At 42.2% G+C, this 12671-nt stretch overlaps 1 protein-coding gene across 1 annotated transcript; it reads left to right on the forward strand.

Annotated features, from left to right (window-relative positions):
• Positions 1 to 8232: 8232 nt before the first annotated feature.
• On the forward strand, positions 8233 to 10285 carry MRPS34 (mitochondrial ribosomal protein S34). Its single transcript, XM_074279584.1, has 3 exons — positions 8233 to 8691; positions 9355 to 9397; positions 9547 to 10285. Exons 1-3 carry the CDS (start codon positions 8371 to 8373, stop codon positions 9822 to 9824), a joined length of 642 nt encoding a protein of 213 aa, XP_074135685.1. The 5' UTR covers positions 8233 to 8370; the 3' UTR covers positions 9825 to 10285.
• Positions 10286 to 12671: the final 2386 nt, after the last annotated feature.

The following is a 12671-nucleotide window of genomic DNA, read 5'->3' on the forward strand; positions in this document are numbered from 1 at the left end:
ATGCCATAAGAGTAAATGGGCCCGTGATTAGGAGTTGGGTGGATGTGTGATATGTGAGGGGTGGTCCCAAGTACTGTTGTGATGTCTTTGGGGTAGGGAATTAGCCCTTTTTACTAATCAGAAGGCCGTGATTTTTGGTGGCAGTCAATAGCAGAATTTTGGCCTTGTGCCTCTGGAGAGCTAAGGGGTCTTAAGTGAATTGTAGAGGTTCATAGAATCTTGGCAAAATGGTGTGAGTTGCCAGGCACTTTAATCCCCTGCTTATTAAAATTGTAACTGCATCCTATCTAGGCTGGAAATGGTAAAATTCAAGAGTTCTCCTTTAAACTTTAGTGAACTCTTCATTGAAAAAGAAAAAAAAATCTTGGCCCAACAATAGCCAACAATTTATATCATCTGGCTCAGTTGTCATACTAGCCCTTTAGCTCTCGAAATAGTAAACAAGCCTTGTTCAGCTTTCTGATACTTCCCACTTCATTCCTTAATTACATTTCCTGCTTTGTTGCCCCTTTCATGTTTCTTGCCACCCACAATTTCTGCTGTGAAAAATTATTTCCCATGGCTTTATTCTTCTGCCTGGTTCCTTCTCCACATCAATGCTGGGCAGGAAGGCTTCAAGAAAAAGCCAATTGCTGTACTAACACTCCTGAAAAGCTGGGAAATGGAGGGGGAGGCTTTATTTATTTATTTATTTAACCTCCATGGGTTTTGGGGCAGCTAGGTGGCACAGGACCCGAGTTCAAATCTGATCTCAATCACTTAACACTTCCTAGCTATGTGACTCTGGGCAAGTCACTTAACCCTAGCCTCAGGGGAAAAAAAAAAAAAAACCTTTATGGGTTTAGCCAGAGAACAATCCACACAAAAAGTCAAGATTCCACAAAATGGAGACTCAAAGGGATAGATTTGGGCTGATTCTTCAGACATGAATCAGATAATCTTTCTTTACTGCAGTATCACTGAGCAGAGAAAGGCCTTCCTGCTCTGTTGCTTAAAGTGCATATGCCTAAAGGTGACCTATGATCATGTACAAGTTGGTAATTCCTACACCTTCCTTTCCCCTTATCCAGTAACGTGATACCAGCTTTTGAACCCTCTTGGTCTGGGGTTGGAAGGTGTAAGGGGAGAGGAGGGACAGTAATGATCATGACTTGGATTAAAATAAAGTCTTATCCTATCTCTGTTAGAAGATTTGACCAGCAGCCCATGACTCTTGAGTTGCATACTGTCTTTCCTTGGGTGCCCTGCTCAGCAAGCCTGTGCAAACTTGGTTTCCATTCTACTTAAGTCTACCTTGACTTAACTCCCCTGGCCACCCACTCCAATAGAGAGCCTGGTAGGTTTCAATTTGAATCATCATTGTCATTGCTTCTAAAAAGAGGCAGACCAAGGAATGATGTCAGAGAACTTAGATGCCCAAGGGGAAAGCACAGAACACAGAATTTTGTATTTTTAAGATGGTCTGACTCAGGATTGTGGATGTTGAGCCAGAAGGAGGGACACACTTTGGAGGTCGTTTGTTATGAATTGTCACTTTACAGATGAGTCTGGGGTCTCTACTACTCACTGTACAGATGAGAGTATACATGGGTAGAAGTTTCCTCAGCTGAACAATGAGTAATGAAATCAAGACTGGTAATGAGAACTGAATGCTTAGAATACAAAATTTCTGATTGTGTGCTGGTACAACTGTTATTCTAAAAGATTGGCTGCGATCTCTCCTAGGCCCACCCTGGCCAAGGCTTGAAACACTTGTACTGACTATAGGCAATAGCCTTTGTAGTTGCACACACATGCTGGCTTAGCTCCTGCTGTGAGTGCAGTTGTAATAACACTAAGGTTTGTGAAGGAGGAAGAGATAAAGGGACAAAAGGTACAGTTTAGGAGGGGGCAGTGCCCTACCAATCTAACATAATTTAGAAAGCAACTTAATAAAGGATCACAGATGACTGCAATTGCAAATAGTAATGTTCAGCAGCCCTTCCTGCCCAGCACTAGGGGGCAGTCCTTTAGAAAAAAGACCCTCAAAGCCGCTTGGAGCCTGAAATCAACCTCCCTAGTCTCTGCCACCTTTGAGCTGGATATCTGACTACTGCTGAACTCCCTTGGCACCAGATTGTGAGAGCCTGAGCAAAAAATTTCCTTTCTGGTTCATCCTTTTTTCCTCTCCCCACCCACAGAAAACTTCTATCTTGGTGTAGGATCCTTTGTGGTCTTAGTCTGGGATGGCTAACACTGAAAAAGACTTAAGGAAAGTCGATCTCACTAAGCATACTGCCGAATGATGGCTTTTCTTTGCATTCCCTTAAGGCCTCTGGAACAGCAAAGCAAGGAACTACTACTGATAATCCAGGTGGTAATGAGTAACCAGCAGCATTCTCAGATACAGTCCAAGGAACAGCCAGCAGTGAAATGACTCTGCCACCAAAAGAAAAGAGCTAGTGGTAGAACCCTCTCGTGAGAAAGAGCAATGAGGAAACTAGGGTCTTGTTTTGTGTCAAGTCTTATTTTTTTCTTCAATCAAGTCAGTAGTGTTTGTTGATGAACTTGAACTCTTTCTTGCTCATAATTTGTGACCACTGTATGAGGCCTCCAGTCCAGAGCCTTTACCACCCACCTTCTCTCCTTTTCGTCCCAAAGTTCCTAGAATATGCCAGTAATTCCTATTCTCCAACTCTTCGGGATCCTGTCCAGTTTAATGTCTACTCTCCAGAACTGCCTTTGCTGCTAAAATTGTATTGCAGGTCCAGCCCCTCCCTTTTTTTTCACTCAACTAAGACTTCCTTCTTTGCTCTAGAAAAAAAAAAAGAGTAGTTTTCCCCCCAGGGAGGATTAGGTGCCACAATGACAGTAGTGGGAGATAATTCAGTTAAAAGGAGATTTCTGAGCAATAGAGGGTGATTCCAGTTTATCATTGGAAGAGACTTGGACATCTTTTTCAGTCTGATCTGGTTCTTAGGGTGACTTTAACTTTAGATGTATGGGGGGGGGGGGGAGGAAGAACAGGACATGATTGGGAAATAATTTAGCATCCTGAGTAAAGGCTACCAGGAAGTAACCCTGACTTCCTCCTCCCTGGTACCTGTGCCAATGACATGAGGCTTTTGAAAAATTGATTTCAGGATATCAAGGACTTCTGAGCTTTTGCAACCCACAATGCAGCAGCAGAGCCAGTGGAGACTCCAGAGCTGTCATTAGGCTATTTGAGCCAGCAACTTACAGAAGAGTTGAAAAGTACTCCAAATTGCCTGGAAGTACTGCTAGAACCAGACCACGCCTGGGACAGATGGCATGGTGCAAATGGGAATATTGCTGAGGAGAAGGGGCATTTCCTGCTTTGAGGTTCTGAGGTATAGGAAAAGCACTGTGCACACAGATCTCTTCCAGGTGAGACTTTGTGGCTGGGGCTCAATGCCACCCTCACAATTTAGGGATCCCAAAGGCTCTTTTAGGACACTGGAACTAGCATTTTCTAACATAGGGCTGCTTAAATTTTCCACTTACCACCCCTCTTCACCTGAGAACTTTTCTCATGTTCTCAGGCATATAGGTATATAAAATAGGTGTACAAATCAAGCATTTACTGATTAAAAAAATCATGACTTTCACATTCAGTTAACAAGTTGTAAACAAGAGTTTTAAGAAGCAGGGTTTGGGAGGGGATTTTGGAGAGATGACAGATTAGATCAGAAAATTCCAAGCTCTCTAGATTCTCCTCTTCCCCTCCAGACAAAACAAAATTGTAAAAGAAACCAGTGAAAAACAAGAGTTGGGGCAGAATGGTGATACTCCCAGATTAAGTGGAGAAGATCTGAAAATCCCAGGACAGAGATTTGGCCACAGTGAAATGTTTACAGCTTCAGGCTAGTTCTGCTGAAACAGCAAGTGGAGATCCCTGGGGCTAGCTGTAGAGAAACTTTCCTCTCCCAGACAACATGGGTACTGGGAGTTCCGAGTCCTAGAAAATGCCAAGTTGTGCTGCTGAGATGAAGGAACCAGCACATTCGCAGTGGGGCCAAGAATGCTGGCTGTGATCACTTAGAGGAAGGTGGAATTCTTGGTTTGGGGTTCCAGGCCAGAGGGGAGAACCAAAGAACCCCATCCCTACTAAAGGAGCTCTTTCAAAACAAAACAAAACCAAAAGACTATAAAAAAGTGGTAATACAGAATAGGGAAGACCAAGGTTCATCTTCAGAGGATATTGACATAAAAGACTCAATCAATTCCAAAGAGTAATGTTAAATACTTATCGGCCCAGAAAGAATTTACAGAAGAATTCAAAAAAGATTTTAAAAATCAAATGAGATTAAGAGAAAAATCTTAAGAAAATAACAATTCAAGGGGGCAACTAGGTGGCACAGTGGATAGAGCACCAGCCCTGAATTCAGGAGGACTCGAGTTCAAATCTGGTCTCAGATACTTAACACTTCCTAGCTATGTGACCCTGGGCAAGTCACTTAACCCCAGCCTCAAAACAAAACAACAACAATAAAAAGAATAACAATTCAAGAAAAGCAAGATTATGAAAAGAAAACTAGAAAAGGAGATTCAGTCTAAAGGAAGAAAATGATTCTTTGAAAATTAAAATTGGACAAGAAATTCAGTTTAGTTAAAAGGAGACCTAGAAATAATAAAATATACAGAATGAAAAAATAGAAAAGAATGTGAGATCTCAAAAGAAAAACAGATCAAGAAGAGAAAACAAAGAACTGGAAAAGCTATGACCAAAAAAAGAATCCTGATATAATAATACATGAAATAATAAGAGAAAATTATCCTGATGTGCTAGAACAAGAGGGAATCACTGCTAAATTTCAACTCCCCCATCAGTTTTATAAGCAAAAACAACAGATAATCCAACAATTGGAACTACAATAAGGATTTTAGCAGTAGTTACAATAAAAGAACACAAGTCCTGGAGTTTTGATCAATAATCAAAAGAACTAGGTGTTGTGGCCGAAAATGTTTCCAGCAAAATTAAGTATAATACATATATAAGAGCCAACATCAAAGACTAATTTCAAGGGGCTTGATGAGGACAAACTTTTTATGTTTTATATGTGGAAAGGTAAATCATATGTAAGATTGTCTATTAGCAATTAGGTTAGGTAGTCCCAAAAAAAAAAAGACTGGGCTGAAGAGGCATTGGAGAGGAGTATGATGTGACTCTAAAAAGCAAAACCATGTAGAAAAAGGCAAAGAACAATTATACTATATGAATGAGGTACAAGAACAGGAATCAACAAAGAGGAATTAGATGGGGGAGGGGAACTGGTAGTTCTGAAATCCTGCTCACATAAGAGATAGTTTAAAAAGGGAACAATACATTATATATACCTAGAAAGATACAACACTCAAATCTATTTAAAAAGAAAAAATTAGGGGAGGTAATGAGATGTATAGAAGTATCTAAACTAATGTAAAAGACAAAAAGGTGGGGAGAGAGGATAAGAGAGAGATCTTCAGGTAGGGAGGAGGTTAAGTAATAGCAAGGCAAGCTAGAGAGTAGAAGTAAAATAGAAGAGTTAGCAAGAATAGGAAATGAGATATACACAAACAGTAACAATGACAGGAGTGGAATTAGAAAAAAAAGTAGGGGTGGTAATCATCAAAAGAAAAATCTATGTCAACCATATTAATAGTTTTAAATGTATGTATGTATGTATGTATGTATACATGTGTATATGTGTATGTATAAAACTTATTCAAAAATATATCCATACTTAACTCTAGCCTGCTTGGGGGATGTGTGGGGTAAAAAGTACATAGCAGAAAATAAGAAAATTACAAAGAAAAGATGGTCAGTTTTGAATATAATGCCTTCTATTATATATGCTTTCTCGAAATGGAAAGTGTTGTTACATATTTTGAATTTTCATAACTTTGCACATGACAATGTTTTTGTGTTTTCTTTTTTCTTTTTCTATTATCTATTTGAATTTTAAGTAAATACTTAAAAATTTTTTTTTTTTTTTTTTTTTTTTTGAAGCTGGATTCTAGGAAATCTGGGGTTGGGGAAATCAGGGAGAAAAGAACACTCTTGAGTTGACCAGAAGTCTCAGCTGCTGCTTGTAGTTCAGTGGGCCAGTCACTCTTCCTTCTCTACTCCTACTCAATACCACCTCCCTGATGAGAGTTGATGGAAGAAGTGAGGAGGGAAATGGGGAAGGAATCTTATCTATGACCAGTCACCTGGTTCTGGTACAAATTTTGACCATTCTGTAAAAATTTTTACTTTAGATTAAAGGTTGTTAATGTCAAAAAAAGAAATCCTTCTTGCATGCCATTCTTTCCTATTTGAAGGTTTAAGAATTGTAATCAGTAGAACCCATGGCACAAGGCTGAATAATACTGACCTAAAATGGAGCTACAGAGATGCAGATGACTTTTTTTGCAACAAAGAAGTGAAAATACTATGTTGTGATTCACATTCAATCCACGTAGTCCTCTTTTTGGATGTAGATGGCTCTGTCCGTTACAAGACTATTGGAATTGGCCTGAATCAAGAATTGATCATATAGTCTTCTTGTTACTGTGAACAACGATCTCCTGGTTCTGCTCATTTCACTCAGCATCAGTTCATGTAAGTCTCTCCAGGCCTTTCTGTATTCATCATGCTGGTCATTTCTTATAGAACAAGAATATTCCATAACACTTATATACCATAAATTTATTCAGCCTTTCTCCAATTGATGGGCATCCACTCACTTTCCTATTCTTTGCCATTACAGAAAGGACTGCCACAAACATTTTTGCACGTTTGAGTCCTTTTCCCTCCTTTAGGATACAGGCCCAGCAGTAACACTGCTGGGTCAAAGGGCATGCAGTTTGATAGATCTTTGGGCATAGTTCCATACTGCTTGGCAACAACTAGTTCAATCAGTTCACAATTCCACCAACAATGCATGAGTGTCCCAGTTTTCCCACATCCCCTCCAACATTCATCATTATTTGTTCCTGTCATCTTAGCCAGTCTGACAGGTGTGTAGTGGAATCTCAGAGTTGTCTTGATTTGCAATTCCATGAATTCAATTTTCTCTATGCAGAGGATTCCTCCATCTGTATGTCCTACTTAACTCTGCCTGCCTATGGACATTTTTACCCAAATGGCTTATAGGTATTTCCATATTCAGCATGTACACAAAAAACTATGGTGGTTTTCCTACGAGCCCACTCCTCTTCCAAGCATCCCCACTTTGATCGTGGGTGCTGCCATCTTTCAGTCCATCTCAGAATCACCCATAACTGTCTTCTCCTCGCCCCTACCCAATTCAGTTAGATGTCAAGTCTTTGTTCTAGTTCTACACCTCTTGTATTCCTCCTCCTTTCTTTTCACCAACCAAGTTGAGTCCTTTGTCACTTCTAAGCTAGTCTATCACCTTAAATAGGCTCCTACGTGGTTCTCCTTCCTCCAGTAACTTTTATTTGCAATCTGACATTCGCAGCTGTCAATGTGATATACCTAAAAGCACGGTCTAAAATGTTCCCAAAGCTCCCCGCGGCTCCCTTCTGTTTCTAAGATGAAAAACTCCTCTTTGGCTCCAGCTCACCCATTCAGACTTTGTTGCCACAATTCCCTTCCCAGAACCCTTGCCAGTCTGACCATCCTCACGGATGACATTCCACGTGTGGGCCTCGGTTCCACGTTTGCAACCAGCTGCTTCCCCATTTTTGTCTCCTAGAATCAAGCATCACTTCCTTCCACACGGCCCCGTCCCCACCTTATAGTGCCTTATTCGTATCCCGAAAATGCCTCGAATGTACAAGGATGGGATATAATATTCACACATTATTTTTGCTTTTGCGCAGCCCAGAAAAGTTTTCCCAAGGGGAGGCTTCGTATACCAGTGACAGGCTTCACGTGCGGCCCAGGGATTAAAACCAGCCGGAAAAAGGAAGGATGCCGCGGGTCTTCCATCCGGAAGTCCTGCAGATTTGGCCCAAACGCTCCGCCTCCCGTCGGCCACACCCCTTGAATTTCGCCATGTAGGCCCCACCCCGCCCCCAGCCTCCGTAGATCCGTGGTCCTTCTCTCAGTATCGTCCCCCGCGCCCCTCCTCCCAGGTTCCGTCAGCCCGTGTCCTCCGCTCCAATTCCCTTTGAATCTTCTCCTTTTAACCCCCTCAGCTGCTCTTCAGATAGTGGCCCCGAGTCACCACAGCCAGGGCTCTGCCTCCCTTTAAGCCACCTCGCTCCCAAACGTGCTCGAGTTATTTTCCTTCGGCGCGCGCCATCGGCCCCGGATGCCGGAGACACCAGGATGTTCCGGCTCTGGGCCGGGGTGGGCGGTGCTACGGCCTGGCGGAGAGCTGAGATTTCCGCTCTCCGGGCTTCAGGCCGGTGCGGAGACGGGAAGTCCAGGCCGGTGAGATGGCGCGGAAGAAAGTGCGGCCGAGACTGATCGCGGAGCTGGCCCGCAAGGTGCGCGCCTATCGGGAACTGAAGGCGCGGCCGCGGGACTCGGAGCGCTTCGCCCTGGACTACGAGACGATGACTCGTACACGTAGCGGCCGCCGCCTCCCCGAGAAAGCCTGGGCCGACGTGCGGCACGAGAGCCGCCTCTTGCAGCTGCTTAATCGACTGCCGTGCTTCGGCTTGGGTCGCCTCGTCACACGCAAGTCCTGGCTGTGGCAGCACGACGAGCCCTGCTACTGGCAACTCACCCGCGTCCGCGCCGATTACACGGCACCGGTGCGTGACTGGCCCGTCCCTGTCCTTGTCCCCACCCCGGGTGCTGCCCAGTCCGCCTGCCGGCCCGATTCATCCGTCCGGCCCCTCCCCCCACCAAGCCTCCTTGTCGTTGGGGGAGGGGACCGAGGGGCTTTCCCACAAGGTCACCCCGTGAGGGATCCAGGCCATGGAAGCCGGGTGCAGGACTTGACCTCTGCCTCTCCTGGTTTAAGTAATTGAGGGCGTCCAAGGGTCACACTTGTCATAGGCTAGTTACTTTCCTCCCGATTTGTCTCATTCTAATTTATATCTGATAGGTAGACTTACCTTTTCTGTGGTCAAGAGTAGAAGTAGCAGAAAAAAACAGGTTTTGACTCCCGATAATAATTAGCTGCTAGAATTGGACCGGGTGGCCCCTGGAGGAAGTGAATGAAATCCATCACAGGGGGTCTTAAAACACAGGCTGGATAACCTTAAAGTTGGACACACAGTGGGAATTCCTGGTCGTTTAGAGTCAGATTAGGTGTTCCCTGACATCCCCTCCATCTGTGAGAGTCTGATTCCATTTTTGTTATTTTTGATCACGTCCCCCCACTTCCCCTTGGCTGAAGGTGGAAAATATTTGGAGAAGAGGCCTTATGTCACTGGATTGACCTCACCTGAGGTTTTGCCATTTCTTTCTAGAATTTGGATCATGGAAAGGCCTGGGGGATCCTGACCTTCAGAGGTAAGGAAAGTAGGGGAGGGACACTTTTGAAACTGATTGCTCATTGGTGTTTCTATTTGTTTATGGGAGGGGAGAGAGAGACTGCCATATACTTAATGGTGTAAGACTGTGCCAGCAACAAACACCCTTTTGCTTCAACTGTTCTCCAGGTAAGACAGAGAGCGAAGAAAAGGAGATTGACCAGGTCATGTACCACGATTGGAGGTTGGTGCCTAAGCATGAGGAGGAAACCTTTAAGAACTTTATTCCTAAGCCCGAAGAAACTATCCGATATGTGCCTTACCCTCCTTTGCTCCGGGCAATGATTTTTGCAGAACGACAGAAGCAGGGCAACTTCAGCATTGAGGAGCCCATGATAGATTTGGAGAAAAGAATCTCTTTTCAAAAGCAAAATGCCAACAACCAAGCTGAAGGAACTCCAGTATAAAGGCCTTGAGCTGTTTGATCATGAGCAGTGTGAAATTACCTATAGAACACCTTTTTTTAATGAAGAATTTGTCCTGCAAACCAGTTTTATGTTATGTTTCTGGTAATGCACTGACTAATCTATGCCCATGAAATTCAGCAATAGTGGTGGGAAATGCAGGATTTTGTAAAGTCAGTGCTCCTTTTTATCACTGTACTATGACTGAGCCTCTTATTCCTTTAAAAAGTGTCAAGAGGTGTCCTTAGGAGAGATCATCAAGATGGAGATGTCTCAAGTGTTCAATAGTACATTGTGTTTGTATCTCAAAGCTGAATATTGGACTCTCCTAGGAGGCATCCAGATAGAGGCATGAAGCTGATGAAACTACCTGAGAATCTCCTTTACTGTGTTCTATTTGGCTTTTTGCTGGGAGCCAGAGCCTGGCTCTGTACAAATACAAATAAAGGCAAAGTCTTGCTGTCTGACTTGTCTGGTTCATGAATCATTAAGATCTAAACATGGGTAAGCTGAGTTTTTACTTGTGAGCTGTTGAGAAGGAAAGGCCTTGTGTAACTGTCTTGAGATTTTTAGCTGAATGCTGAGCCTTGGGGAAGTGAGGTCCACTAGCTTACTTGGGTAGATGACTTTCACAAATGCTAGAATGAAGAATGTAGGATGATAGATTATAAAATTCAGAATGTTATGGCAGGTTGTATATAGGAAGTTATAAAGATTATTACAGTAATAGTAATCATAGGCTATTTCTAGTTTTTTTTTTTTTTTGCTAAAGCAATTGGGGTTAAGTGACTTGCCCAGGGTTACACAGCTAGGAAGTGTTAAGTATCTGAGGTCAGATTTGAACTCTGGTCCTTCTGACTTTAGGGCTGGTGCTCTACCCTACTGTGCCACCTAGCTGCCCCTCATAGCCTATTTGTATTTTGCTTTATAATATTTAAAATCTAATCCAGTAAATATTTATTAAAGCACTTACTATGTGTTGGGACATATGCTCAGCACTGGAGATAAAATTAGTAAAAAAGATAGTCCCTGCCCTGGGCAGCTAGGTAGTATAGTAAATAGACCCCTAGGTTTGGAGTCAGGAAGACCCAGTTTAAATCCAACCTCAAGATATTAGCGAGGTGACTCTTATTGGGTAAGTCACTTAACCCTGTTTGCTTCATTTTTCTCATCTGTAAAATGATGTGGAGAAGGAAATGGCAAACCACTCCAGTACTTTTTACCAAGAAAACCCCAAATAGGATCATTAAGAGTTGGACATGACTAAACAACCACAAAGTTCCTCCCTTCAAAGATTTCATAATCAAAAGGGAAAGATGTCACAAAAGGAGTCAAGATGGGGGAGATTTCCTGTACTTGGTACTAGTAGGTAGAGGGGGACATGCAGTTTGATAAAAAGCAGATCAGTAGATACAAAGTGGAGTGAGCTGAAAGTCTAATTTTTACCCTCCAGCCCTCTAATCAAAAGAGAGGATGCTGAGGTAGCTGGTGATTGTCAAGGTTTAATTAGCAGCATGGTCAGGAGTTTAGAATTGATGACTTTATCCTTGATAGGACAACTGTTCCATGAAGGTAAAATCGTACAGATCAGATTTTTAATGGACTGAATGAATATAAGCTTGAGGGAAGGACTTCTCATTTTTTTTTTTTTTCCTGAACACAATGTATAGTATTTGTTATATAGGTTGTGTTTTTTTTTTTTAATTGAAGCTTTATATTTTCTATTGTTGTAATTCTAGATTTTATTTTTATTTATTTATTTTTTGACTCCTAGAATATTGTATTTTTTTTTTTTTTTTGAAGCTGGGGTTAAGTGACTTGCCCAGGGTCACACAGCTAGGAAGTGTTAAGTGTCTGAGACCAGATTTGAACTCGGGTCCTCCTGAATTCAGGGCTGGTGCTCTATCTACTGCACCACCTAGCTGCCCCTGAAGCTTTATATTTTCAAAACCCTTGCAAAACCTTATGTTCCACTTCCCTTCCCTTCCTCCCACCCCTCCCCTAAATGGCAAGTAATCCAATAGATGTTAAACATGATAAAAATATATGTTAAATCCAATATAGGCATACAAAAAAAAATCGGATCAAAAAGGGGAAAAAATGAGAAAGAAAATAAAATTCAAGCAAACAACAAATGAGGTAAAAATGCTATATTGTGATCCACATTTAGTTCCCACAAACTCTTGGCTGTAGATGGCTCTCATCATCACAAGATTATTGGAACTGGCCTGAATCATCTCTGTTGAAAAGAACCATGTCCATCAGAACTGATCATCATATAATCTTCCTGCTGTTGTGTATAATGATCTCCTGATTCTGCTCATTTCACTCAGCATCAGTTGATGTAAGTCTCTCCAGATCTTTCTGAAATCATCCTACTGGTCGTTTCTTACAGAACAATAATATTCCATAACATTCATATACCATAAAAAGTTTCCAGAGGGCTGCCATGCCCTCTTTGTATTAGCCAGAAATTGGAATCTGAGTGGATGCCCATCAATTGAAGAATGGCTGAATAAATTGTGGTATATGAATATTATGGAATATTATTGTTCTATAAGAAACGACCAATAGGATGATTTCAGAAAGGCCTGGAGAGACTTACATCAACTGATGCTGAGTGAAATGAGCAGAACCAGGAGATCATTATATACTTCAACAACAATACTATATGATGATCCATTCTGATGGACGTGGCCATTTTCAACAATGAGATGAACCAAATCAGTTTCAATAGAGCAATAATGAACTGAACCAGCTACATCCAGCAAAAGAACTCTGGGAGATGACTATGAAACACTATATAGAATTCCCAATCCCTCTATTTTTGTCCACCTGCATTTTGGATTT

This window comes from Sminthopsis crassicaudata, chromosome 1 (genome assembly GCF_048593235.1).
Source record: "Sminthopsis crassicaudata isolate SCR6 chromosome 1, ASM4859323v1, whole genome shotgun sequence".
NCBI classification, from domain to species: Eukaryota; Metazoa; Chordata; class Mammalia; order Dasyuromorphia; family Dasyuridae; genus Sminthopsis; species Sminthopsis crassicaudata.

Excerpts from the sequence above, each read along its gene's own strand:
- MRPS34 (XM_074279584.1), top strand. The coding sequence starts at position 8,371 with ATGGCGCGGAAGAAAGTGCGGCCGAGACTGATCGCGGAGCTGGCCCGC. Across the intron at positions 8,692-9,354 it reads GCGCCGATTACACGGCACCG|AATTTGGATCATGGAAAGGC; the intron begins GTGCGTGACTGG and ends ATTTCTTTCTAG. Across the intron at positions 9,398-9,546 it reads GGGGATCCTGACCTTCAGAG|GTAAGACAGAGAGCGAAGAA; the intron begins GTAAGGAAAGTA and ends ACTGTTCTCCAG.